The 26817-nt window shown below is 48.3% G+C and overlaps 2 protein-coding genes across 6 annotated transcripts in view; one reads left to right on the forward strand and one right to left on the reverse strand.

Annotated features, from left to right (window-relative positions):
- SEPTIN11 (septin 11) overlaps nt 1-6259 on the forward strand; it is a 59353-nt gene extending 53094 nt beyond the window's left edge. Inside the window, exons 10-11 of one of the 5 annotated variants that reach the window (XR_012623174.1) lie at nt 1251-1359; nt 4248-6259. Coding sequence is in view for 4 of the 5 variants with exons in the window: in XM_074823424.1 (XP_074679525.1) it covers nt 1251-1299 (49 nt within the window). In the remaining variant the exon portion in view is untranslated. Of the gene's footprint in view, nt 1-15; nt 3772-4247 lie in introns of those variants that run through there. The other 4 variants (XM_074823426.1, XM_074823425.1, XM_074823424.1 and 1 more) reach the window with 4 other exon arrangements.
- A 5951-nt stretch (nt 6260-12210) lies between these two features.
- The window catches only part of CCNI (cyclin I), a 34250-nt gene continuing 19643 nt past the window's right edge, over nt 12211-26817 (reverse strand). The window contains exons 3-7 of the mRNA XM_074823428.1: nt 19672-19806; nt 15883-15957; nt 15575-15715; nt 14561-14791; nt 12211-13903 (exon numbers count right to left, since the gene is read on the reverse strand). Of these exons, the coding sequence (XP_074679529.1) occupies nt 13445-13903; nt 14561-14791; nt 15575-15715; nt 15883-15957; nt 19672-19806 (1041 nt within the window). The 3' untranslated portion in view covers nt 12211-13444. The remainder of the gene's footprint in view (nt 13904-14560; nt 14792-15574; nt 15716-15882; nt 15958-19671; nt 19807-26817) is intronic.

A 26817-nucleotide genomic window follows, 5' to 3' on the forward strand; every position in this document is an offset into this window, starting at 1 on the left:
TTTTTTAACTTGCAGTGCAAGCTTCACATAAAGCCTGTCAAGCCAAGGATGTTCCTGCATTCACCTGCTTTTGCAGTAATGTGTCTCTGCCATCTGTTTTCTTTTTTCTTTTTTCTTCTTTTTTTTTCATTTTTTTAACATGAATAACTATTAACTCATCTAATAACATAGTGGGAACAAGAAGGAAGAAGGATTGGGTACAGGACTGTATGCAACTGGAAGTTCAGGGGAGGGTGGAGGGGCAAGGTAACGATACCATATATTTTTCTCATCAAAACCATCAGCAGTAAATCATTCTTGGCCCCAAATTTGAACTGAGAGTCAGGGCTGAATGCCAGCACTGTGAGTGAGCATCATTGCCTGGATCAGGTCCTCAGTGCTGCTGGCCTACCCAGCTCTCAGAGGGCTGGCTGCAATAGCCCTGTGCTGAAGGGGTCCCTGGGTCTGCAGAAACCAGCCTCAGGGAATTACTGCTCTATGAGGGTCACAGCCCAGTCCCCGGCGTGGCTAAACCCTGGAGTTCAGTCCGACCCACGTTCCTTCAATAGCTAATGTGTTAGAGCAATATGAGTCCCGCTGTTGGGGGAGAGGGAGGGGGGTATGTGTGTGTAGATAACAAAAGTTTAACTGACCTTGCATGCCATTACACTTGCATGATATTTTTTATTAGTTCCCGTTTTTGTTGTCTGACTTGATCATACTAGTTGGCTTGGATTTATTGTCATGTGCTGGCATATTTTTACAGCCACCCTTCCAGTTCAGTGTAGTAGCTACCTGCTGAATGCTGCGGTGGGAGCCAAGCGGTGCTGCAGGTGCCTGGGAGAAGGACCATTTCTCATTACTGCTTTCCATGTATTACTTGCCTGACCATAACCTTTGAAACCTCACTTGAAATAGTACCTGGTTTTCACTATGCATGATCGTAGCAAGACTTAGCAGCCCTTATGGAATCACATACTTGGGCTTGAGGGGAAGGCATAGCCTTCAGCATCCTTTTAGAGCCTTCAAGAGGATTCCTGCACACACTTAATACAGACTTCAAAGCTGTGGGATCCCAAATTTCATGTCAAGGGAGAGAGGGTGCCTGGACACAGATTCCCCGTGCTCCTCCCCAGCCCTCCTGCACCAGGGACAATGTCCCATTTAGACGTCCCTTGAACGTGCAAAGGAGATTTAGCACAAGCCATGCCTCGCTCTGTGGAAATTGGTCTGTTTAATGTGTGTTTTCTATGCCATTGCTTTTCGGACAGAGTCTTTCTCTTCCTTCCTAAGAAGTGGCGAGCCATGCTTACCCTATGACTTCTGGATTTCTTTCTCTTCTGCTGATGTACAGCCAGCATTTCCACTACTCCTAGCTAGGTAGTCTTTTGTTTCTTTCTTTAAACCACTCTTAAAAATAACTCTTTCCACCTAAGTCTCACGCACTGCAGTTCTTTGCTTGTTTCCAGGATGGGATTTCTTGCCTCTCTGGGGAAGGGGGGAAAAAAAGGCAGAACTATCATCTTTTCTGAAGTGTTGGCTTGGAAAATGTGTTTACAGGTCAGCATTTGGGTTGTCTTACTTTTTAACCCTCACTGCTTAAACATGGCTTTGGGAAGAGGACATCTAAATACAATGTCTTGGACAGCCAGCAAAAATTCGTTGGAGATAAATGAGTTGCCAATAAAATAGTTGAGCCTTTCCTTTTTTTTAATTGTTGTTGGGTTTTTTGGTTTGTTTGTTGTTGGTTTTTGTTGGTTTGTTTTTTTTTTTAATCGCACCTACTGGTCTTTTTGTCCACTTAAAGAGGTTTGCTAGGGAGTTGTTTGGAAAAATGAAACTATGGTTATTGTGGCTCCTGGCAAACCCAACTTTAAAATGTTGAGTTATCAAGGAGGAAGTTTGTTTTTTGGCATGAGTTTTTTACAGTCACATCGTATGCACATCATTGAATGCTTGTGGCGGTATGCTTTGCTTCAGCTGTCTCTGTGCATGTCCTCATCTTAATTACCAGCTTTTTGTGCCAAGTAGAAAACTTAATTTTAACATTTATTTGTCCTGCTTCATTTAACAGCCCTTCAAGGGACACTTGGCAGGGGAAATCCGCTGAGTCTTAGCTATTTTTTTTTTTTTTTGACAGAAGGCTGTGGCCAAATGCATTAATGTATTTTTGGTTGGGTTTCTTTCTCCAGCAAAAAGCAAGCTGTTTTGGAGGAACTGGGAATAAACTGTAAACTTGCAAAAGTTAAAGGTACTGTTTTGTTTTTTTGCCAAAGGAGATGTTAATGACTTTTTTTCTCCTTAAACCCCTGGGCCATGTTTAGCTTGTTACTGCTGCACTTCTTTCTTTTCTTTACTTATGCCTTTTTTCACAGTAGCCCCTGATTCTGCATGGAGTAAATGATACACTCAAATCTAGTTGGATGTGCTTTCACCTTTGCATGTAAGTACAGTAGTAAGAGACTTCACCCTTTCTGCTTCTCAACTGATATGAAACTAGTTGTGTTTTTCTGGGGGGTTCTTTAAGTCCGCTTACTTACAAGTGGCACAGTTAAAACTACTTTAAAACTTCCTGCAATAATCTGGTTTTGCTGAGATGTTGAGAAGAAGCCATAGGGAACATGACATCCAGCTCCTGTTGAATGCCTAAAGCAACCCTGCACAGCTTCTCTGCACGCTTGGAGCTAGCAAGCCAGTCCTGAAGCTGTGGACAGACAGTTGCATGGGCAAAAGCCTTGCTTGAGAGGCACTGCAGCCTTTAATGTGTGTTAGACAGTGATGGTAACTAGCTGATAATGCTGCGTGTCCCTGACAAGGTGGATTTCAAACCTTAAAATAATATAAAGGAGCAGGAAAGCACACTGTAATGTGTGTTTCTGGGATGATGGGTTCCCAGGGCGTGGAACAAACCCCCAGAATGGGAAAACAAACAAAATCCAGGTCACTGAGAGGGGCTGCAATTGCTCTGCAGAGGTGAGCATACATGTGTCTGGCAGCCAGCCGAAAAAGTGGAGATGAATAAGGGTTCGCTCTCCCAAAACCTCACTGGGGTTGCACAGTTCCTTTCCAGGAGGGCAGTAAGTGGGAAGGTGCCCTCTGAGCTCATGCAAGGCGATGTGTTTAATGGCCATCTCCTGTGGCGTGTGGTGCTGCCGGGCTCCTCTGCAGCCTGAAAGCTGCAACTTGTGTCACCCCCTCTGTGTGCTTTTGACAGCTTGAAATCCCATCAAGGAGATGTGTATCTCTGTGTGTCTCTTTAAGCATGTCTTTATTTAACATGACCAGTGTTTCTCCAGGTAGCTCTCATACTGCTTCTCCTAAAAACGTCCAAGTGAGAATGGAAATGTCTTTTTGTGTGTGATCATATCAGATGTCCATCTGAATCCGGTTACCATTTGCCCTTCTAAGATGTTAGAAGAGTGCGTATTTGTTTCTTCTCCGAGGACCCTGGTTGCATTTGCAGTATATGATATCCATGATGCTCTCATCAGCGTGTGTCAGCATGGAACTGTACAAATATGAAGGGTTTTTTAATTAACAGAAAATAAAGCTGTGAACAGCCGTAGAAATATTGTATTTGTATACATTTTTAATATCCTGATTGCCTTAAACTATAGATGTAGAACTTTATTTACCTTGCTATTTGAAAATAACCCATGTTTGTAACTAAATAATTGTGTAACCTACATACAGTGTTAATGCAAATTATATGTATGCATCTGTTAGATATTGTCACTTTATTTGATGTTAAAATATTTCAGTTTTTGAATTACAAATTGAATAATAACCTTATAGCATAAGCTCAGTTATTTCTTCTATATGTTTTAGGTTACATATACAAGTAGTGCCAACACGTGAAGTAGGGAGAGGAAATATGTTTTTACCCAAATGGTTTGGTCTTCACGTGGCCTTTGTGACTTTGTTTTGCTGTTGCCATTTTGTAATGATGTGACAGAAGGGGCTGAGGAAATGTGAGGTTTCCCGACAGGTTGTGTTGTGCCTTTGAGGTGCATCTCTAGGTTTGTGCTGGTGTTTGGTCGCTTTTTGTGGTGGTTGTCAACTTGTTCTCCAAATCAGTCAGTGTCTTGAAGAGGTCCAGGCCTCACTGGTGTAGTTGGTTTGCATGACACCTCCCCAGTGCACTCTTCCCTTCATGGCTTACTTCCTTTAAAATATTGTTCCTCCTTTTTTTTTTTTTCTCTGTCACTTTTTCATTTCAATTCTGAACCTCTGTTTCTTTTCTTTTCTGTTTTTCTCTTTTTCTGTAGCTTCTTCTTTATGTAACCGTCATCTTGCCAAAGCCCCACACCCTCTCTCCCAGTGGGCAGTAGGGCACTGGAAGATCCTGCGGCTATGGGCACCCCCGCCAGGAGAAGAGCCATCTCATTCTTCCATCACGTCCGCCCTTCTCTCCTTCCCTTTTTGTTTTTCACCTGTGCGTCTGAGGGTGCGCTGTGCTGTGTGTCTCTGTGTGGGATCTGTCTGCTCCTGGCGTGTCTCCGACAGAATTGAGGCTACCAAAAATGACAGAGGTAATGGCTGGAGGAGAGAGCTTGGCCGTAATGTGAGATATTGCACTGGGTTAGGTGTTTGGGTTTTTTTTCTCCCTCTCCATTTTCTTTTCTTTTGCCATAATATGCTCATGTTGCTGATGACAAATAGAATGACAGACTGTGGATGAGGGTGAATGTGCCTAGGCAGAGGACTTCATTTCTGCCTCTAAAGATCAAGTCTGGCTGCTTTGGACACCCCGACTTCATCACAAGTATGTCCTGTGCTCCTCTAATGTGTGCTGAAGATAAGTCCTTAGACCTAGGTGACTGTTTTCGGTATGCAGTCGCATGAAGCGGAATGGCTGATGTTGCGTACTGTTGCACTGATGCAGCCTGTTCTTGACGGTCATGGCCTTATTATTTTTTGGCTGATCTGCCTCTGTATGAGCAAAGTACATATTTCTTGCACAACTGAACTGCACTGACTTGTATTTAGATTGAGGACTTTATTTTCATGAAGCCTAAATAGCAATTATTTTTTAAAAAATCCTGGATGTGGATTAGTTGTTAAACTTTCTAACTTATTTAATTTGGAAGTGAATTCAGATAAAAAGCTTGAGAAGTGCCAGAGTATTGTTTGAAGGTAAACACAAAGCTTGTAAACTTGGTGTGTAGTGACCTCTAGCTGGTTTGGGATGGATAGAAGGAGACAGCCTGATCCTCTTTGGATGTTTTTTTCATATGGGGTGATGCACTTGTTTTTTAACCAAATACTAGTGAATATTTTTTTTTTTTCATCCGTGAATCTTAGTCAAGGAATTCATCTCCTTCAACCTCCCATGGAAAAGGTACTATTAAATCATCTGGGTTTTGTCTCTTCCAATCTGTGCATGAAGTGCAAGATGCCACAGGTCTCTGCTGAAATCAGCTGTTTTTTTTTTTTCAAAGCACAATATTTCTCAGCACTTACTTCTTGGTGACAAGGGTTAGATCACTAGAAGCTCCCTGCAGCTGGTGGCTATTTTTGTAAAGTGGCAGAAAAACTGTTTATCCTTGAAACCTTTGCAACCAACTAAGTTACTTTATAGATACAATTGGAAAAATTATTAAATATTGGCCTTGTGCGAATACTGTAATGATTTACCTGATATGCAAACGGAATTTCTGACCATTGCCCAGACTGAAGGGGTATGAATATTTGCACAAATGTAGCTTAGGACAGAATCTGCATTAATACCAAAAAGGGAGTCTGCTTCTCTCTGTAGGCTTCAGTGGTCTCAGGGGATACCTGCTGGGGTCTGCTCACCACCCACCAGTGCTTACCACAAGGTAGTCCAATCTAGAATTCACATTCAGCCTTCTGAGGACAAAACAGAGTAGCTAATGCTTCACAGGTTGAGGCCTTGAGGGTATTGCTGAATTAAGCCTTGCCCGTGTTAATTCCTCTCCTTATTCTGCACAACTCCGTGGGTGCCTTGCTAACTGGGAACAGGTTGCACCACTTGCAGGAGGGAATCCTTTTTGTTCTGACAGGGCTTAGGCAGCGGTGCTCTGTGTGCACTGGGCCACCCATACCTAGCAAAAAGCAATGGGTTGAGACATGTATTTTCTGAAATCAGTCATTAAGTTTGCATCAAGGGCTGCTGCGAGATTGGGGCGTGCTGGTCCTTGAGCCACTCCTGTTCCTCATGCAGGGCGAGTATCATCTCCAGCCCAGGGTCTCTGCGCATGAAGGTGGTCACTGTTTACTGAGAAAATGTCTTGCCCATTAAAACGCCCAGTTTACGAGTGCTGTGTCTTTTTTTTCGGTGTTGGCGCCTGAGCCAGTCTGCGGCATCAGGGACCACTGCCTCAGGCCCGGGGGCCTTGCTGTGGCTCGTCCCTGCAATCCTCTCCATGGTAGCCTCCAACTTGCCAAAATACCCTGCTGGTTACTTGCCCAGAGGCCAGCCCACCCATCGGATGGCTCCTGCAGCATTATGCATGGTGAGACCTTCCCCAGCGCCCCTGTTTATGGAAGGGGGGAATCCTCTCCTTATGTTACTCTCAGTCCTTCAACTTTTTTTTTTTCCTTTCCATTTAAAAATTGTAGCATGGGTTTATCTGGTGGTAGGAGTCTAGTGTGTAAAATCCCACCACTGTGCTGTAGCTTCTCTCTTGCAATGGTCAGTCACTTGTTATTATTTAGTTCATGATCCTGCATGGGCATAGAGCTATTCTGCGGGGCTCTACCTCGTGTCAGGTCACCCATGTTGTGCTGATGACAGTGGTTTGGGACCCAGGCTCGATCATGGGTGGCTGGGCATGGTTCACTGAAGTAAGAAGAAAAAAATTAGGTGGTGGTGGGGTTGTTCTACCCCGTACCTAAAAAGAGGATAGATAGCAAGTGCTGCTAGCCCCATCATCTTAACCCTGTAGCTGTGCCCTGTGACTCTGAAATCTTGTGTGTGACTGTAGGAAGTCATGACCGCATCTGCAGATTGACAGCACTGAAGGAGTATCCTGATGGACTCCCGTTCGCCAGGTCAGCCCTGGGCTTTTCAAGCAGCTCTCAAGACCTTGACTTTTAGGGCGGTTCTGCCCTTGGCAAGTTCTGAGCTGTACCAGAGGAGGAGGTTCTTCATCAGCTGGAGGGGCTCAGGGCTAGATGACCCACCAGTAGTGCTGCTGCATCAAGGTTTGAAGAGGGGCAAACTCTTTTGTTGGTTGACTTTTAAACTCCAAATACAATTTTTTTTTTTTTAAAGCTTTATATGAAGAGAAGCAGATAGGCACAAACTAAATGCCAACACTTACATGGACTGCCTTTATTTTGCAGCTCTAGAGTGTTGCTGTGCTGGTGCCTTGAGTCCCACATGCAGCTCTGGACTTCATGTCTCCAGAAGGACGTAGTGGAGTTAGAGAAGGGCACTAATGGTAAATGGGATGGAGCAGCAGCCTGCCAGGTGAGACTGCAAAGGCTTGGAGGCCTCAGTTTGGAGAGGGAAAGGCTAAGATGAGAGGGAGGATCAGCCCCGCTGTGAGCTGGAGGTTGCAGCAGATGTCCTCTAGAGGTCCCTTCCAGCCTATATTTATTTGTGCTTCTGTGTTACAAAGTCGGCTAAGCTGTGATGACAGTGGATGCCGACCTGCTAGTTACCAAATCGTTGGGACTAGAACCAGAGGGGCACTTAGCAAGAAGGAAATCAGCTCAGAACATGGAATAAGTTTCTCACAGAGCAGGTAGTAAACTTCAGGAATTTGTTGCTTCAGGTTGTTGAGGCAGATGGTGTCAGCAGAAGGGTGTTTGGGGTTGGTTTGTTGGGGTTTTTTTAAAAAAGTTAAATTTATGGGGAACAGAGCCATAAGGGCGGGCGGGCGGAAAACCAGGATGAAACATCTGACATCCGTAATCTGGTGGTGGATACTTGAGGCAGAGGGCGGGGAACAGAACAAAAAGCACGTACAGGCACTGCAAGCGGTGTTTGCAGCCAGACACACGGGTCGGACAAGGGGCTGAGCTGAGGGAGTGTGGCACAGACTTTCCCACACCTCGGTGTGGTGCGGGGGAAGGGATGGTGACGTGCCCTTTGGCTCGCTTCCTCTGTGGTGTGCAGCTGTCAGGGGAAGAGGTGTTGGCATGGGGAGGGGAAGGCAGTGTGAAACCTGTTGTTGGACAGCCCAGAGAGGTTATTTGTCACTTGGTGTCACCAAATGTCCCTAGCAGAGCTGGGAAAGCTGTTTCATCCACAGGAGTGAGAAGGTGCCCAAGTTTAAAATCATGCTTGTGGGCTTAACCCTCCTGTCACTGCTGGAGGCTAAAAAGGAACTTTGGTTTCCCAAACCCAGGGCTAGGAACAGCTTCCAGGTTGGCTGTGCCCCATGGCAGGAGCTGGGCGGGTGCGGTGCCATGCTGCTGTTGGCCACCGTGGGCTGGGGCTGGCTCACAGCCTAGCAGAGGGGTCTGAGGGATCGACCTACCAGCTATTCAAGGAATGAGCATCTCCTCCATGTTTGGTACCTGCAGGTCTTGTGTAAGAGATAAATACTTCATGAATGGTCCCCCAGGCGAGGTAGGGTGGGTGGAGGAGGTGTATCGGTATCTCTTGAGGCAGTGTTGTGGAGAAAATTGCAGAGAGTTTACTGTTGTCACATCTTCAAAGCAAACCATTCAGAGAATAACGGCTGCGCAGCATGTAAAGGTGAGTGGGGGTTATTGCTGGAAGACATTTGAAACAAGTAGCAGTGTGCTGTGAAAACATGGCTGCCAGGCACTTGGGTGCTCCCTGGGTTTTGGAGGACTGTGCCGAGTAGTAACACATGTGGTTTTATGAACGCGATGGTTTTATCCCAGTGCTCGTGAGGGACACGAGGCAGCAGGGAAGTGAGCCTGCAATTTGAAACTGGTTTCCCTTCCAGCTGGCCATTCACCTCACCCATGTCCTCTGCTGGGCTTCACCGCTAGAGCAGGCAGACCCTGTGCTCAGTGCCTTTGGCAGGTCCGTAGCATGAAGCACTGGGCAGCTGTGGAGCTTGTGGGGAGGTCCCATGACTATGATGAGGAGTCACAGGCATCAGGGGATATCCTCTCGTGACTGCTGGGGAGCCCTGGCAGCGCCCCAGGACAGTCCTGTGCTCTGACAGCAGGAGCAGCTTACAAGTCAGCCCGCTACCGTCATAGCAAGGCCATGGGTGGGGGCTGCATTTGGTCTGCATCATTGCCTGGGTTTTTTTCTGGGGAGGAAATATAGGAAGTGGGAAATGTTTTTTCTCTCTGGCAATGCAGGTTATTTCCAAATCAGCTGGACCTTACTACGTGGGGGAGCTGATCTTGCTGGGATGTGCTTCATTTGCAAAGGCAAGCCTGTCTTTGAGCATCACCTTTCCAGCAGCAAAACACCATAAATCTGTGAGCCAGCAATGCAGACCTGTGTTCCCCGGGCTCCGCACCGACCCCAGCTGGCCTGGGACACAGGTGGCCGCAGCACCAGCAGCAGCAGGAGAGCAGCAAAGCTGAAGGCCACCGCGTAACGTTGCTGTGGTCCCCTGCAGAGGCCTGTGTGCCAGCCCTGGCCTCTGAGAGCCGGGCTGGCCAGTCCCCAAAGCGCCACTCTCCCGTGGCCAAGTGGGCACCGGGGCGGGAGGGGTAAGCTGGTGCCCTGAGTCTGGCTGCATTTGGCCTGTGGCTCACAGTGGAGCTGAGCCAGTGACGCCTGGGGCGTTGGTGGGTTCTGAAAGTTAATCCTTGTATCCTGTTGAGTCTGTACACCTGCGTGGTGCGACCAGGCTGTTGGGTGAATCAAGGTACCACAGGCACCACAGGCACAACTAAGCGTTTCCTTAGTGGATGCGTTCCACACATGGTGGTGGGTTGAAAGGGTGTGTTGAAAACTAGTGTGTTCACAGCAAAGGTAGAGAGGAAGGGGCGAGCCAAGTTCAAGTGGTGCGTTTGCAGTTGTAGAAACGGGATTTTTCCTTTTCCTTTTGGAGGACAAAAGGCAACAGGGTGCTGCTGGGCAACCCAGCCAGAGAGCTGGTCCATGAGTGTCCCAGAGCCTACGGAGGGCAGCCAGGCAGCAGCCTGTCAGCAGGACCCTGAGGAGGTAGGCTGGCCAAATGGGGGGCAGGAGTTGCCTGTATCCCGGCGAAAGATAATCAGTGTGGATTTGTGCGTAGCACTAACGAAATAAAAAGGCCATCTGCTGAAACTGGGGCTGGCGGAGCACCTGTGTGTTTGGGGCTCAGGAGCACAAAAGCTGTGGTGGAAGCAAGGGGTGGCTTTGAGTCCTGCCCCTGTAGGTATTGGCCTCGCAGGTGTGTGCCGTGTTGGGCCTGTGGCTTGGCTGGCTTTGTGCAGCACAGGGAGGTTGGGAAGGTTTCTGGGGGAATATTGCAGGAGCCAGAAGTAATGCTGTGATTATCAAGCACATTTCTGAAGGCAGTTGATGATACAGTAAATTTAACTTTGCGACTCTCACGAGCTGCTTCTCACTAGAGAGCTACACCCCTGCCCCTTTGCCGTAATGTTGCTTTTTATCTAAAGCAACGACAAACAAAAGAGGCTGCTCTCCTGGGGCGCCTGGGACTGAGACAAGCTCAGCAGCTGGCTCAGTGCAGAGCTCTCTGCCAGGGCTGGCGGGAGACGGGGACGTGGCTGGTGCGGGGGCAGCGCAGGACCTGCTCTTGCCCTGTCGCTTTTGGGGAGGAAAAAGCCGTGAGAAGGAAAACTGCTCACAGGGCAACTTGCAGCCATGGCTGCAGTGCATCTGTTAGAGAAGAACTGCTCCTGCAGCACCTAAACCTTTCTCCTTAGGCCCAGCTTCTCTCCCTTCTGTTCCAGCCAGGCCCCCGCCAGCTGCCACAAGCGAGCACCTTCCTTTCCCAGCCCCGTGCCTACTCCCCCCTTGTGCATGTCTGCAAAGGGGTTTGGGCCGTTAATCCTCACGAGTGCCTGTACGGGGGGAGGGGGAAGGCGTCCTTTAAACGGGGCAGGGGGAATCTGCCAGTGGAAGGGGCTGCTGTGGGATGGCAGCACCGTGGCACTTTGGTCCCCACCTTCTCTTCTTCCCCAGCATGTCTCACGCTGTTGGAGGCCAACTGAAATAAGCTGTAGTCCCACAAAGCTCTCTCCACGGTTTTGTACCGTGCAGGCCAGTATCGTTGGAAGAGTGACGAGAGCCCTGGCTCTCCTGTCCCGGAGTGCACACGCAGCCGCTCCCCTCGGGATCAGCGGGATCGTTCTTACGGCTGCTGGCATGCAGCAAGCACAGGCACACACAAAGGCTCCCTTCTGCGCAGAAACACGGGGGCCTGGCGTGGCTGTCAAGGGGTGTGAAAATTACCCGGCTCTCATCTTTCCCATGCTGCTGTTGTTGTATCTAGTGCTGGAAACTGGGGAGGTTATTTTTATTTAGAGCCGTTATGTTGTGCAAGTTAACTGAAAAAGATGCGCACCTTGAGGTGAAGTGAGCACCAGTATCGTGGAAACGCCGCAGCGACGGGGTGTTCTGCTAAGGGTGCACTAGGTGAAGCCCCGGGACTGCACAGCAGCCTGGCCGGACAAAACTGAGAAGCAGCAAGAGAGAAAAGGTCTGAGGCTGCCAGGAAGGGCTGGAAGGGAAGGAAGGTGCACACCCCTCTGAGAAATGCAGCCTCCGGAGGAGGTTTCCAGGACATGGGCAGGAAGAGGGCTGAAACCTGGGAAGTTTGTCCTAGTGGAGCATGCACAACAAAAAGGGCGGCACCTCAGAACACAGGAGGCAGAAGGGGCCGGCTCCTCCCGAAGCGCACGAGACCAAAGCCAGCCAGGAAGAAGGCGAGATGACAGAATTCATTTGGTAATCTGAGCTTACAAAAAGAGCAGAAATGACGTGTGTACCAACCTTCTCGTTATCAGATGTGATCTGCAGTGGAAGGGATATCAGGCAAGCAGGGATCTACAGCCGGCCTGGGCGTGGGGAACTCGGCTCTCTGGCGGGGGCGTTCAGGATATGGAGGAGGAGATGGTTACGGGACAGGCATGATGAAGCAGTGTCCAACGGCCTGGGGACAGGGGAGGGACTGAGGGGCATCAGAGCCAGGGCTAAAGCTGGACCTGTTGCAGAGGCAACAAGTTTGTTCTGCAACTGCCCTGGCACCCCAGCTGCCCAGCACCCTGAAAGCCACTTTCTCACAGCTCTGGCACAGAGCAGCTCCCATGCAGGCTCCGGGTAAAAACTGATCCTGGACTCGGGTGAAAAGCACAAAACAAAACTTGGAATCCAGGACAACTTTCTTTATTGCTACCAGAAGGCTTTCATCAGTACAATGGCTCCAAATACGATACCTTCCTCAGGGCTGTGGAGAGAGCTTACAATTGGGACAGGTCATTCTGAGAAACAGAGGTGTAACATTGAAGAGACAAGTTTTTAAAGGTTTTACTCTTGGTTAGAAGTTACGTGAACACAAAACTTTAGGGTTAGGGTCTTTTCTTTTGGTTTTGTGGCTGCTAATTACACTCCTTTCAAACCTCAGGCATACATAGCCGCCCCAGCACCTCACGGAGCAGTGCTGGTCACAGGCTAAGCTGATAAACATATGGGAAAAAAACAGACTCTGCAGAATTTAAGGTTTCCACTTGACGTCAACAGTCAAGCATTGGTGAAAATCCACACGGAGTGCAACGTTTCTTGGTGCAAACAAGAAAAAAAACCACCGTTTTTGTTCAAGTGATACAAGATCTATTAACTGCTTTCTGTGTTTGAAAACGCAAACTGTTTTAACTTGGCGAAGCCTCTGTGTAAGGTACAGAGCACAGTGGCTGGCTGCCCTAGTGTTCTTCTAGAGTACGTTCACACTGAAGTGTGGAGCAGCTTGCAAGCGTTGTTTTGTTTTGTTTTTTTTCCCTGACTAACCTTTTGTTTAAATCCAGTTTTTAAATATTATCACATTTAAACACCAAAGTGCTAACAAAACAGAAAAGGCCTTTTTCTTTCAAAAGGAAAAAGAAAGCTTCGTGAAGGTCAGGTAGTACAGAACATCATGCACAAGACTTGCTGAGAATTAAAAGAGGAGCAAGCAGAGAGAGAGCAAGGAGCAGATGGAAATCGGATCAGAGAGGTGTTAGTTGGCTGGGAAACCTGGAACAACTCGGCACAACTGATGTGAGCTCTTGGACATGGAGAATGGGTTACAATACACAGGAGCAGAAAAACAGTGGAACTGACAACACTAGAAAGAAACAATTTTTTGCTACTTTTTTTGTTTGGTTTTTGGGTCTTTTTTTAGATTTTTATACTTTTTTGTGTTTTTAAGTGCTTAAATAGTGGAACTATAATTAGCCGCACAAGAAAAAAATTCAAAAAAGGGTTGGGAATTTTTTTTTCTGTTTTTTGGCTCCCTTCAGTTCAGCCTGACAAGGTATGGCCCCTTCTCCCCCCGCTGCGGACAGAGGATGCCAGGTTCTGCGTGGTTTCTTGAGTAGCTGTGGTGGAGCAGGTGGTGCGCGCTCGCAGCTACATGACAGACACTGGCTGTAGAGGTGGACAAGGGGAAACGTTGCCCTCCTGCCTCGAGACATCAGCGCCACACACAGAGCCCATGTTTTCAAGAGCCACTACCTCTGGAGCGATGTCTTCATTGTAGAGACGCTTGATCCCGTCGTAGAAGTCGTCCACTTCCATCTCTTCCACTTTACGCTTGGCAGAGGCTTGCTTGCAACCGCTGGGAGCTGGCAGACGCTGGTAGAGCGCGGCTGTAGCTGTGACGGGCACTTCTGGCCTGCCGTTGTCCTTGGAGAAACCCGGCCCTGGGACAGAGGAGGGCTGGCATTTGAACGCTCCTCTGTTACAGGTCACCAGGGTGTGCTGGAGGGGACTGTAGACATATACAGAATTGGGCAGCAGAGAAGGCTGCAGAGTGGAAAGGTGATGTGCCACGAGCTCCCGGCAGTGGATCAGCTGCGAGCTATCCATCTGCAGGGGGAAGACAAGCAAAGGTACCGGCATTGCGGCATTGCTGCCACAGCGAGGAGAGACTGTCGGCCGGGGCAGGGCCAGCGTGCTGAACACACTGGCCACCCGCGCACCTCACTTCTCAGTGGTGTGCTGGATGCAGGAGGAAGTAAGTGATAAGAGGACCAAAAAGACCCCCAGCACAATGGCTTTTATGGTATGGACCCCCTGCCCCTTCTTACACTTCACAGGAATAGTGGGGGCAAAAATCTTTCAGATATTAAAAGGTTTCACTGCGTGTTTTTAGCAGCTTGAGAGTTTGTCAGACCACCCTGTATGCTTAGAAGGAACAGCTGAGCAGCTAACTAGGATTTTCTTCCCAGTGTGTTATTTTCTCCCTGGTGCAGAGAGAGCCCGTACACATCAGGGCCTGCAGCTCCCCGCTTTGTCATCTGCTGGCTGCAGTCAAGATCAAGGCTTGGCAGAGCTGTCCCACCCACCTGTCCCTTCAGGCTGAAGCACAGCCGTCCTCGCAAAAGCCTAACTGCAGGCAGGGACCAGCCACTGGGGACCCAAAAGCCCCAGCCGGCGTGGATCACCAGAGCACTGAGCAGGACGCAGCCTCGTGTGGCCCCCAGTACCTCCCCGCTGCGGTGCGCAGTGCCAGCACCCCCTCACCTGGGCCTTCTGGAGCAGCTCGATGACGAGAGCCAGCCAGTCGGGGAGCAGCTTCTCCAGCTCCAGGCTGACGATGGCCAGCGCCAGCATGGAGCCCTTGAACTGCAGCAGCTGGTAACAGGCCATGCAGTGCAGCAGCTGCTTGGTGAGCGCCGCCACGTGCTGCGAGGGACTCAGCTTGGGCAGGATGGTCAGTAGCTGAGGCCTGTTGGACACCGCAACTGCATGGAACTGGGAAAGGGGGAAACAAGCACGTGAGGCAGCTGGTGTCACCCGCAGGCGAAGCCAGGTCAGACCTCAAGGACGGCGTGCAACACGTCTTTGACGCACAAGGATCCTCCAGCTTAACCTTCAAGGCAATTTCCACACTGTGGAAAAAAACCAATGCATTGAACCCACCAACAGCCTGGTACGGCCTTTCTGGCGGGACCTGCCACCATCCACCTCGTCTGCCTGGGGACCAGGCTTCTTGGGGCTCTGCAAAAGGCTGTCCCCTTCCACCCTTCTCTCAACAACACAGGTCTGGCAGCTCAGGGGTCCTAGACAAAAACTCCTTGAGCAAGCTGAGGGGATGAAATTCAACAGAGAACCTCAGGATGCTTTGCTTCCCTTGGCCTCATCTGAATCTGGTTCTCTGGCCATGCCTTTCTGTAGCAAGTACTTTCTCCTTGGTTCTACTTACTGGTTTTGTGCTGCCTGGTACTTAGCTTTGAGCAAAACCACAAGCAATTAAGACTTAGGGGCAAGGTTTTCTGGAGCCATGAGTCTTAGTGTGTGGCTTAACATGCCTCAAAACAGGCCAGATGGTCAGATGGCAGGCCCATATCTTGGAAATTGCACCCAAAGTGTCGCAAGTCTCCTCTGAAATTTTCTGGCAAAGCTTTTTTTTTCAGAGACTGCTTGTACAGAAGAATTATAAACACATCCTGAGGTCTTCACTCCCCTACACGTAGGTACCTCTCGATAGGTTATTTACACCGACAAGACAGCAGAAGAATGTAAACAGCCCCTTACAATATGGAGGAAATCCAGTGGCGTTGCCATGTGAAGATCCCAGTTCAGTTTATCCAGGATAATCTTCTCCATTCTGCGAATTTCAGCTGGAGAACAACCACAAAAGCTATCCCGAGCCAACACCTTCAGTACTGGAATCCTCTGCAAAAGCCAACACAAAAAAGGAACAAGAAAACCAGTCATTATAGAAATCACGCAAAAAGCTTCATTCCTGTCCTGGCAAGCATTAGCCACCATGTGCAAGCAAAGGCAGGACTGGAAGAGTCTATACTGAGACAACGCTAAGGTAGTAAGAACAAGAGAATTACCTCATCTTCTTCAATGGTCTTTGCAGCAAGGAAGAAGCAGCTGATTGCAATACAGTTCAAGTACTTTGGACGGGCCTAGGGTAGAGAAGAGCAGAGACATCTCTGTGTGAATGTGATACAAAAATTACACATAATCCTTTCTGGTTGGACACCCTGAGCCCCAGGGTATGAGCTGCCCACGCAACGCAGTCTGGATCAGTGGGCTGACCTCTGCTTGGCGATGGCAAGCCGTGCCAAGCAATATCCATCCTCCATGACGTAAGGCAGAACAGCTATCTGCCAGCCCCATGACTGTAACTGGCACCCACCGATGTGCAGCGCTGGAGTGGGAGGAGCTCGTTTTTAGGCAGTGCAGTAGGAATAGGAAGGAGAAAATCAGAAGGGCCAGGTGGTCACCTGGCAAAAACCCACTGCCACTCCACCCACTTCAGCAGAGCTCTGCTGTTAGTGCTGCTTGGGGTCAGACACAGAACAGGAAGGAAAAGAAGGGAATTTTAAAATGCTGTCCTTGCCTAGGGAGGTATAAAACACCCATAAAAATCACCACCCGTAATTTCATGCTGCAGTTCTCAAAACTGTGGCCCAGGGATTATCCAAGGAGAGCTGGTCCCTTCTACAGTTTTGTTTTAGGCAAGGTAAGAGAAACTGTGAGGGGAAAGGGTGAATTTTCCTGCGCATCAAAAACTCCCTTTGTGGGCCTTGGTTGTGGGGGGTGAGGAGGGAAGCAGGCTGCATGGGCTGTCTGTATTTGGACAGTCCCTGTGATGGATCAGACTAAGCACGTGCTCTGAACGTGGCGCACCTGCTGGAGTTTTTGCTTAGCCATCTCTCTCAATGTGACTGACAAAGGACTGTGCTTCCAACGTAAGCATAAAAACCGCAGGATGTGTCCACCTGCGCCATAGTGGCTGGGGGAAACGCAGAGGTGCAGTTCTAGACCTTGTCACAGCCCAGTGAGCGGGCAGCTGCTGCGCCATGCCCCCACCTCCAACTTCTGTCCGCGTTAGGAGATGCTGAAAGCAAAGGTAAGTGAAAATCCTGCCCCGAATGTGAAAATCTGCTTACAACCTGAACTGCTGCCATGATTTATTCTCGCTAGGTAAATGTTAGCAGATGCAACAGAGCTGCGGGGTGGTTGAAGGGTGAGATGCTACATGTTACACCCATGCAATGAGCTGTCATGAAATCTGGAACACTGTTTCCAGAAAGCAACCAGAGAAGAACACAGGATTGTGTCCAAATGGAAAATCTTTACCTACATTCGGCCTCAGTTACTTAAAAAGGGCCATGCTATGCCTAGAGCTCTGGCTTTCTACTGCCATTTAAACTTCAACTTAAATACGTGTATAGAATCCACACCTGGGGGCAAGGGTGTGCATGCACATGTCTGCTTGGGCATCCAGAGGTCACTGAAAGCAAAGCGAATAAATTCCCTTAGGGCAAGACTGGCACTTGTGCTTGACCATGCAGGCAGGTTCAAAGAAAACTGTCAAGTTAGTGCAAAATAACGTACAGCCAAGGAGGACACCTTGTGTTCAGGGAACAGCAGGTGTCTAGAGCAGGTTCCTACCATCAGGGATGCTTATTCTCCCTGTTATTTTTAAGCATAATTGTGTCTCCTCTCTTCTTCCCAAGTGCCTTCCCCTCTAAAGACTGACCTGGAGGGCACAACTGTGTCTTTTGCCAAAGCGTGTTAAAACCCAGTCCCCCATCCTGGTGTCCTACAGGAGCTTCTCCTGGCCTTGCCAGCTCCTCGCCCATGGGCAAGTGCTGCCGAGACTGGCTCTGTTGAGGGTTAACAAGCGCTGTGCCCCGAGTCACGCGCCATGCTGCTGGCTGGGCCTCCGCAGCAGCTGGGGTAACAGCCGTGGGGGCAGCCAGTCTGAGCAACTTCACAGCGTGTTCACGGTGAAGGGAAGGGACGAGTTGTCTTAATAATAAAATCCCACACGGTAGCGCCTGGTAAAAAAAACAGGAGTTAAGCTGCACCAGAGGAATGATGGCTTTATGAGAGAGGGTAACTGGGGGAGGGAGCACAAAGCCCTGAGCTGTTTGAACAATGCTCACCCAGACAAAACACCTTTCCACATTCCTGCTCGCTGCCTGAAGCACGCTGTGGACTCCTGACTCATGTTCTCATACTTTCTTTGCAGACTCCTTGGCTGCTGCTAATTACTGAAAGAAAAACTGCACTCGAGGGCATTAGCTGTTGAGATCTTTAAATGTATTTCCCATTTCAGTAAATCAGCTGCTTTAAGATCTCCTTAAAAAAAAAAAAACTTCCATGGCTTGTAATTAAAACATTATCAATACTTTATTAATATTTAAAGAGTAGGTTAACGGATGATGTCACTTGCATTCTACTAAACTAAGTCACATTGAGATGTAAGTGTGCGGGCTGAGAATCCATTCTTCTGCTTATATCTCGTAAGCGATACTGCTTACCTAACAGTGCTGGTGGTGAGATTAGATGCACGTGCAGATGAGACTGCAGATTTGCTGAGCACAGAATGCAACTGAGCAAATATGGTAAGAGATAAGGCTACCCAAAGCCTGACTTCGCAACTCAAGGCTAGGGATTTCAGGCTGACCCACAGTTTGTTCAGTCAGCAGCACGGGTGCAAAACACAGCCCAAGCACAGCACTAACTTCTTTCCGTGGCAGACTTGCAGGGACAGAAGAGCAGCAGATCCTGGTTTCAGGCCGCCCAAATGCTGATTTTTAACTTGTTTGTTTTAAACAGTTCCTACGGCTTAACAGCCTTAAAACCAAATGGGCATATATGTTCTCCATTGTGTTCAGTGCAGCAGGAGTGGACAGGCTGTCGCTTTGGCCTGTCCCCACACTTGCTTTCCTCCCCCTCCCCTCAACATCTGTCTGACTTAAGCTGTCAGACTGGCTACAGAGCAGGTTAGTAGTGAACTACTCCCCCAGAAAGCAATCCCCTCTGGCTTCCCCCCACCCCCCACCCCTTTTTTTTTTTTTTCATTTCCCAGCACTAGGACACTTGCCAGGCCCAAACCTGTCCTCAAACATTTATGTTTCCTCCAGCTAGTTCACTGCTAGCAGGTGCTCCTGGCGGTTCTAGGTGGTACAAATGAAATTAAATGCAGTTAAAACACCAGAGAAATTAAGAGGTGAGCAGGGACTTTCCTTGACTTTGTCAGAGGTCAGTGGGTCTGAGTTTCTAACTGTGGGCTAGTAGGCATTTCCTTTAGCTTTGTGAGTCAATTTAGGTTAAGGTAGAGACTGTTCTCTCTTTATTTGAAGCATAACCTCTATGCAGCCTCTTTTTCTGTTTGCTTAAAGGAACAAGTACTCTGCTGAGGCAAATTCAACGTTCAAACCAGGTTAAGAGCGAGCAGGTAGCTGAAGAGGAAGGATGCTTCTTTTTGGTTAATATACAATTAAAATAATGAGCTGCATTACATGAAAGAAATAGGCAGAACAGAGGAAAGAGGGAAAATATTCTTGGCACGTATAAGCATGGGGTCAGTTCCCTGACAACTGCAGGTTCTTGTTAAAGCAATGGCTACTTTCACTGGGTGAAAAATGACTACAGAAAAAATCTACCTCTGAAAATTCCGGGTGGCAGTGTGTGCTGCCAGTTCCCCACCCCCAAGTTAAGCTCCTGGAGTAGTGCAGGTGCCATCCTAACCACATGTGAGAAGGAAGAGGCGTGAGAGCCAAGGGGGGAAGTAAGCATTTCCGTACAGCCACACTACTAGGACTGTACACAGAAAGAGCTGAGTACAAATTATTTCAGTTTGTGGATCTGCAAATATTTACCTTTACTGCAGCTAAAAACCTGTCCAAAAGGCTGATGGCCAGGGCGAGCGTTTCTGGATAAAGGTGGAACTGGTATTTGAGCTTGGCCAGCCACTGAATGACCTCATCCCTCTGCTTTGGAGAAATGGCTACATCCTGTTGGAGAGAAAAACAAACTATTCTTACACACAGGCTGAGCAAGTCAGAAAAGACCAAACATTTTATCTCCGCAGGAGTTACTCAGCATGGAAACAAAGCCTCCTTTGGAGAGGGGGGCCCTGAGCCAGCCTGAATCACCGCTTCATTCTTACAGTTACTTACCCCATCCCAAGAAATCTGCCTTGGAAAAGACAACTTCCCTTACAGCAACCTGAAACATCACTCAAATTTCACTGTACAGTGGGGAAAAGAGGAGGGATGTCTTGTAGTTTCTTCAGTACTGACAGGGTATGCTCCAGCTTAGTTCTAAGACTGTATTTTTTTTTAACCTCCTTAGAACCATGTAGATACAGAGAAATGCCCAGCTTGAAAAAACCAGACATGCTCTCAGAGCCAGGCGGGTGCACAGCTCCTGACAAACAGAAGAGGGGAGGGACTGAGTAGGTGTTTTGAGAGGAAAGGTTTATTTTTCCTTCAAATTATGGGCATATTTTTTAGCTCAGTATACGTTAAAAAAAGAAAATTCCAAACAGTTTACAGAAGATCTTTTAGCAGTAGTTAACTCTGAACTGTCGTAAAGCAGGTACCATTTCACAAAAAAAAGTTTGCGTTTAGGGGTTTTTTTTTAAATTTTTTTTTTCCCAAGTCACCACTGTCCATCTGAATTTCAATCACACATACAGATCAGTCACTGATCTAAAATCTTTCTCTCTGATGTTCTTCAGAAGTACTTACAGCTTTTCTAGAGCCTTTCAACTCAACCAGGTAAATGTCTGGTCTCACTTCAACGGGGATTATTCGGGTGATTAGCAAGGATGTATCCAGAACTGAGAAGTGAAACCGAACTGCTTTCTTCTGCTACGCTCGTGGTCCTTGTGCTCTTTTGGCTACTGCTGAGATGGTTTAAGAGAAAGAAACCAAATGAAATGCTGGCTGACCAGTTGCCATGGAAAAGAAAGCTAAGGGCTTGCACAAACAAACAGCACTGCTGGGCTGGGTTTAGCTGTCCTCCCGCAATAACAGGGTGGGGGGGGAAGTAGCAGAATTTTAGAAAATGAAAGTACCCAACATTGGTGCAAAATAAATTCTTCAGGCTACATCTACCACCCAAGTACCTACCGCCTGCCTTAGACAGTAATGTGCTTTGTTACAGATCTACTGCCTGTCCTGCCTTGGAGTTGGGAACATATGTGAAAGCAGAGCCTTGTAGGCAGAACTGTAATTACACCAGAACCTCCACCAGGACAGCAGCTTCACACCTTTCGGTGTTACTTGCAGTGTGACATCTTTACTCTGTGCTTAACTTCCTCACTGGTGCTGAGCTCCACCGTCCCTACCGAGTGGGACAGGAGGGGTGGGGAAGGTGGCAGGGCTTGAGCCCTGGGGTTGAATTCTGGGCTCTGTAATCGAGGGCACACAGACACATGTCCCGCCAAACTGTGGCCATGCCCTTCCCTTAAAAAAAGTACAGTAGTCAGAGTGCTGCTGGAGCAGGGATCTACTCTGAAGACTCAGGGTTGTGCCATTTCTTCCAGCTGTACTAGCTGGGCTAATAAAGCCATACTACCTCTGCCTGCAACACCTGCCTTCAGTGCTCTAACAGGTGCTCCCCCAAGGAGAACAAAGTCCTTCCTTCTTTCCTCTCCTGAAGGTGCAACAGCATCAGCAGGACTGTGTCTGATCTAGGCGGGCCTCTGGTCTCAGCTGGCACCTCTGGATGCCACTTGACTGTAGTGTGGCTTTTTAAAAACGCTAACATTTTTCAGGAGAGAAGAAAAAAATTAGTTTTCTCAATTCCAAGAAATAATGATTCTTTCTAAAATGGTTATTGCAATAAGGGTGAAATCCGAGCCCCACAAGAGGCAGGACACTCGCTGCCTGCAACACGTTGCACTCTTTCCAGAAATGCTAGTTTGATGTGTACTGAGAGTATAATGAATGCACCACACAGCAAGTTTTATTAAATGCTCCACTAAAAACATCTTTTGGACAGCAGGATAGGGATCTAGAATGTATCTGGGGAGAAAAGAGTGCCACTATGTGAAACACTGGCTGTCCTTACAGAGCATACTTCTGTAGCAAAGCCAGACCTGCTCAGCTGAACCTGAAACGGGCAGAAAAGGGAGGAGTGATAGTTAAGGTGAAGTTCCTTATTGCTTTATTGCGCGTGTTTTTCGATGGAAGGAGACAAAGCCATACAAAAGGGCTCGTAACCACAGCCAGGCTTGGAGGATATTACGGACTTAAAAGGTTTCAAACAGCTTAAAGGATTATTTTGGAAGTGCAGTATCTAGGTGAATCCAGCAGGTAAGCTCTGTGTGTACCTGCTAAAAGCCAACCTGAAACCACTCCACCAGACAAAATAAACTTGACTTTAAAAACCTGCCTCTGACTCTTAGGTCACCATCCTGGTCCTGCCGCAGCAGCTTTATGGTGAAGCCAGCAGGAAGAGGCGTGGGCCCTTGGCCAGCAAGGAGGCAGCTGCCTCATCAAGGCTGCATCAGTGGGGCAGCAGCCTCTGTCTCTCCTGCGATCCCTGCTGTGGTGCCATAGCTGCTCTGGAGGAGGGAGCGAAAACAGCATCTGTTGTGCTCCTCTCTGGGGAGGCAGGGCCGTGCCCCAGTGGCATGGAGGGATTTTCCCCATCCCCTTCCATTCCTGGCAAATCCCATTCATGCTAGATCCCAGCAGAAATGGGCCTCAGCTTCAATGGCTCCTGGCAGTGTCTGTCCTGGCTCAGTGCTGTTTTCCCTGTGCCTGCTGAAACAAAAGGTTAGGCCTTCTCCTAAAAACAGCATGGGTGGGAAAGGTAAGATTGTCTTTCCATGCTGCCTCTCAGTCTTCAGTCCTCCCAAGATCTGTCCTTACAGCTTCTCACCCTTCATGGGCAGTCTGAGGCCAAAAGGCAACATTTCAGCCTCAGGAGTTAGCTTTAAATGGCCAGGCCCTAACATAAAGACAGCAACTGCACACTCAGACCGTGGTAACAACTGTCCTTTCCATGTGAAAAAGAAACAGTGTTTAATCTAAACCACTGAAACACAACAGTGTATCTAAGCAAGTTATTAGAACAAACAAAAGCCAGCCCCCACTCAGAGCACCATGCTCCTATAACACGAAGGGACAACTGCAAAGCGAGGTCTAAGTATATGCACAGCAGAAGCAAGGCTTCACAGTGCAGTCTGGCTTCTGAAGAACTAACTGAGGAAGCAAAGGAAAGGAGGTGGATCTCCAGCTCTTCTCTGCAATAACATCAGTCCTACAAAAGGTTTGTCTACTCCACCCTCTAGCTGCAAATAACGGAGCACAAGGGCAGGGGGAGAATTCCTTCACACGGAAAAAACAGGTGAATTTAAACCTCCTTCCATCAGCACTAAGAAAGTTTGTTACGGCTCATTTTAAGAGGCGGGCAGCAGGAATGAGAACGGGTCCCACCGCACCCACGAACCCTGCTGCTACTTCCAAGCAGGGCAAGGAGCTTCCCACACAAATGTATTGGCCTTTACTCCTCTCCCTCGAAGGCATACCTATGTCATCTTAGTAACACAAGTGAGAAATGCAGCGCAGTAAAATTAATTAAGCAGTGAGGTTGCTATTCCTTAGTTACATAAAATTAAAAGCAAAAATGAGACACTACAGTGGCTGAAAGTAAAAAAAGTCCCTGTGGGCTGGAAAGCAGAAGTTCCCCTTTGGTGTGGAGGTACTTTCGCATAGACCGCATCGCCTTCTGCCACTCGCTGCCTCTGTGTGTGGCCAGCTCTTTTGTTTTGTCACCACAAATCCACCCTTGCAGAACTTAACCCCCGGGGTGGAAGAGCGCACTAGCCTAGTATGACAGCTTTAATTAGGGAAAATTAACCCAAGCCCAGCAACAGCAGATTCTGTTTTCACACAGCAGCGGGAGGTTGCTCTGAGACAGACCTAACAACCGTCCTCAGGACTGAAGGACAATCCACCTCCTCTGGCTGGAGCTTTTCCCCCCTCTATTTTTTTCAATGGGAGGCCAGATCAGAGCAAGGCCTGACCTACCGATCTGGTTGCCTGTCCCGCACCAAAGGTTAGCAGCTGTGTGTTGCCACTGGGCCCAGGCGCCTGACTGAGCCGCAGCCTGACTCCCTGCATGCTGCTGCGGGTGCCCAGGACCCCCTGCTGCTGCGGGGAGCCCATGTTACCTGCCCCCCCTCCCACACCAGCCATCGCAGACTGAGCCCACGCAGGTGCCTGAGAGCTTTTCTCTGGACTGGTGCCCGTGCGGACACTGGCAGGAGGCGCCACTTGGCTCGCCCGCAGCAGGAAGCCAGCAGGCAGCTGCATGAAGCATGAGGGATTTCAGAACTGGTTTGCTACGCAGGAAACACCCACGGAGCACAGGCAGGACCCTCGCAAAAGGGCCCGACAGAGTTTTACTGAGTGTGAAGGGACACGGTGCTGCTTCTGCTCTGCTTCAGAGTAACTTTTATGAACTGCCCTGCACACTCACAGACGTTTGCTCACAGCTATCTCTTCGTCTACCTTGTGCCTGGGACCGACAGTGACGTGTAAAAGCTCCTGCAGAGCGCAAGCTCAGCCACTCCTCCCTCTCCATCCTGCTTAGTCCTGCTTGGCACCTCCATAAAGTAACAGAAGAGGTTTCCACAGCTCTTTTCCTGTCTTCCACCTCAGGAGCACACAAACACCCCTGTCCCTCAGGAGGCCAGTGGGAGCAACAGACAGGATGGTGCCCATGAGGAGCGCTGTAAGTATCAGCTTGAAATGGGATACTTGAGGAACACAATGGGCCCACCGGATGTGCAAACCTATCGAAGCTATTCCAAACCCACGTGTGAGCAACAGACCTGTACCTTCTTTTCCAAGCGGAAGACATGATGCTAATTCCCACCTATTTCAGTGCACAACAGCGTGTGTAAACCCATCAGGTTTGTTTCAGCATGAACACAAATAAGCCACCTTGAAGGAACTACGAAGCTAACGGAATGCGTTTGGGACACAAATGGGGAAGTGGAGGGATGTCACCTTCTCTCTCTTCCTTGTATAAAGCAGGGGTACATTGCATTGACCTGCTTCCTGCTACTGATTGCTTGATTCCTTATCAAGAAATATCTTGTCTGTCACTTGCTCTTGTCGATGAACCTGCTCTCAGCAAACAGGAAGCTTCTGTGAAGGATTCCTGACAGGTATTTTAAATAACACGACACGAGGCCAGTCAACACACTGGGACCACAGGTGACTATACCGAATAATAGCAGCACCACGCTCACCGTGTCTGTTATTTTACCACACTGAAGTGAGCAACTGCAGAGGTCAGTAATTCTGCCCAAGGGAGGGAACACAGTGCCCCATACAAAACACACAGACCGGAGGCCTCCAGCATCTGCAATGGTTAATATCTTATTTGTCCGATTCCCAAATCAGTGCCCCAAACGCCATTTCTTAGGCATTCTGCCAGAAAGCTGCCTGTGAGGCCTCAGTGATGGTGAGAGGCACACAAAGCTGCTGTTGTGCTTCCCACTGACCAACAGCCGAATTGCCTTGTTACCGTCCCTGACCCGGCAACACTGCCACGGGGCCCACTGCATGCTCGCTGCCTGAGATAGGAAGGCCTGAGGCGCTAACCCAGGCTCCAGAGTGCGACCACAGTATAAATCACCTCTAACAATACCTTGAGGCTTTTGGAAAATGCAGTCTAAAAAAAATATTATCTGTGAACTCAAACATGACTCAATTTTATTGCTGCCTAATCTAGGAAAAACACCTTACCTGGTAATTTTTTTTTCTTTAATGTCTGCTGTCCCAGGCAGAGATGTTTTGCTCTTTCCCCTATTTGTGTCTGCCCAGTCCCGCTGTGGGCTCCTTGGGGAGCAAGCAGGTGACCTCTATCAGGACTGGGAGCCTTCTGAAAAGAGCAGCTGTCAACATCACAGCCAAATCCGTCCCTCCTTGGGTCTCATGATGGCTTGTTTTATGCCAGAGCGACCCCCAGCTGACACCCACTGGGTTGCTTCTCACTTGTAGCAGTTGGGAATTAGAGGTGCTCTCCTGATACCTTTCAGAAGTGGCGTTTTGCCTATGGTTTGGTGGTGCAGCAAAGAGCTCAAGCAGCACAGCCTCTGCCATCTGCACCGTAACATGCACAAACACTGGGCAGAGAGATTACTGCTCAGCACACCAGAAGAGCTGGATGCATTAACCTCAGTGTTTTACAAAACTGGTAAGTAGGTCTCTGATTCTCCCGCAGGATAAAACAGGCACCAGAAGGTTAAAAGATTGACCCAAGGTCACATGTGGTGAGACAGTGGAAAAACTGGAAATAAACTGAGGTCTCCTGATTCTTCAAGAGGTACAGAGAACAAATGAGAAGACAGAAAGAAAGGGCCAGAACAGGCAAGAAAGGAGAAATGATAGAAGTGATATTCTGTTTCTATAAAAATGTACCTTGGCTTACACACCTCTCTGCTGCAAAGTTACTTGGTAACGTGCAAAAATCAACCTCTGACCAGTCTTTACTGCTTGATTTCTCAAGCCTTAATCACATGAAAACTTCTGAATGTCATCTGCATATTGTATAACCCAAGGGGAGGGGGGGAAAAAAAAAAAGAGAAAAAATAAAAAAAGAAAAAGACCAAATACACTCAAAAGCACTAGGAGGGTTCCAGACTGAGCCCACCTATTTTTTCAGGCTGAAAAGCCCTTGTGAGATCTGGCTTTGAGATGTTGTAAATACCCAGAGCCAGTGGCCTACATTTAAAGGAGGGAAACTAAAAGAATTATGTCAGTAGGAAATGGGAGTTTTCAGACAAAAAGTAAAAACGAAACAGAAAAATCATATACATTAAATTACCAGGACCAAAGTCCCCGACAGATTCTGCATCCTGTACTAAAAATGTAGCAATTACGAGTTTCTTTCTTCCTTTCAAAGATCTCAACTCTGACACATATTTAGAAACTGAATTTGTTCCGCTTTTAAACATTAGAATCAAAAATGTCTCCTAAAGAGCCAAAACTGAAAGT

Source organism: Strix aluco, chromosome 4 (assembly GCF_031877795.1).
Source record: "Strix aluco isolate bStrAlu1 chromosome 4, bStrAlu1.hap1, whole genome shotgun sequence".
Lineage (NCBI taxonomy): Eukaryota > Metazoa > Chordata > Aves > Strigiformes > Strigidae > Strix > Strix aluco.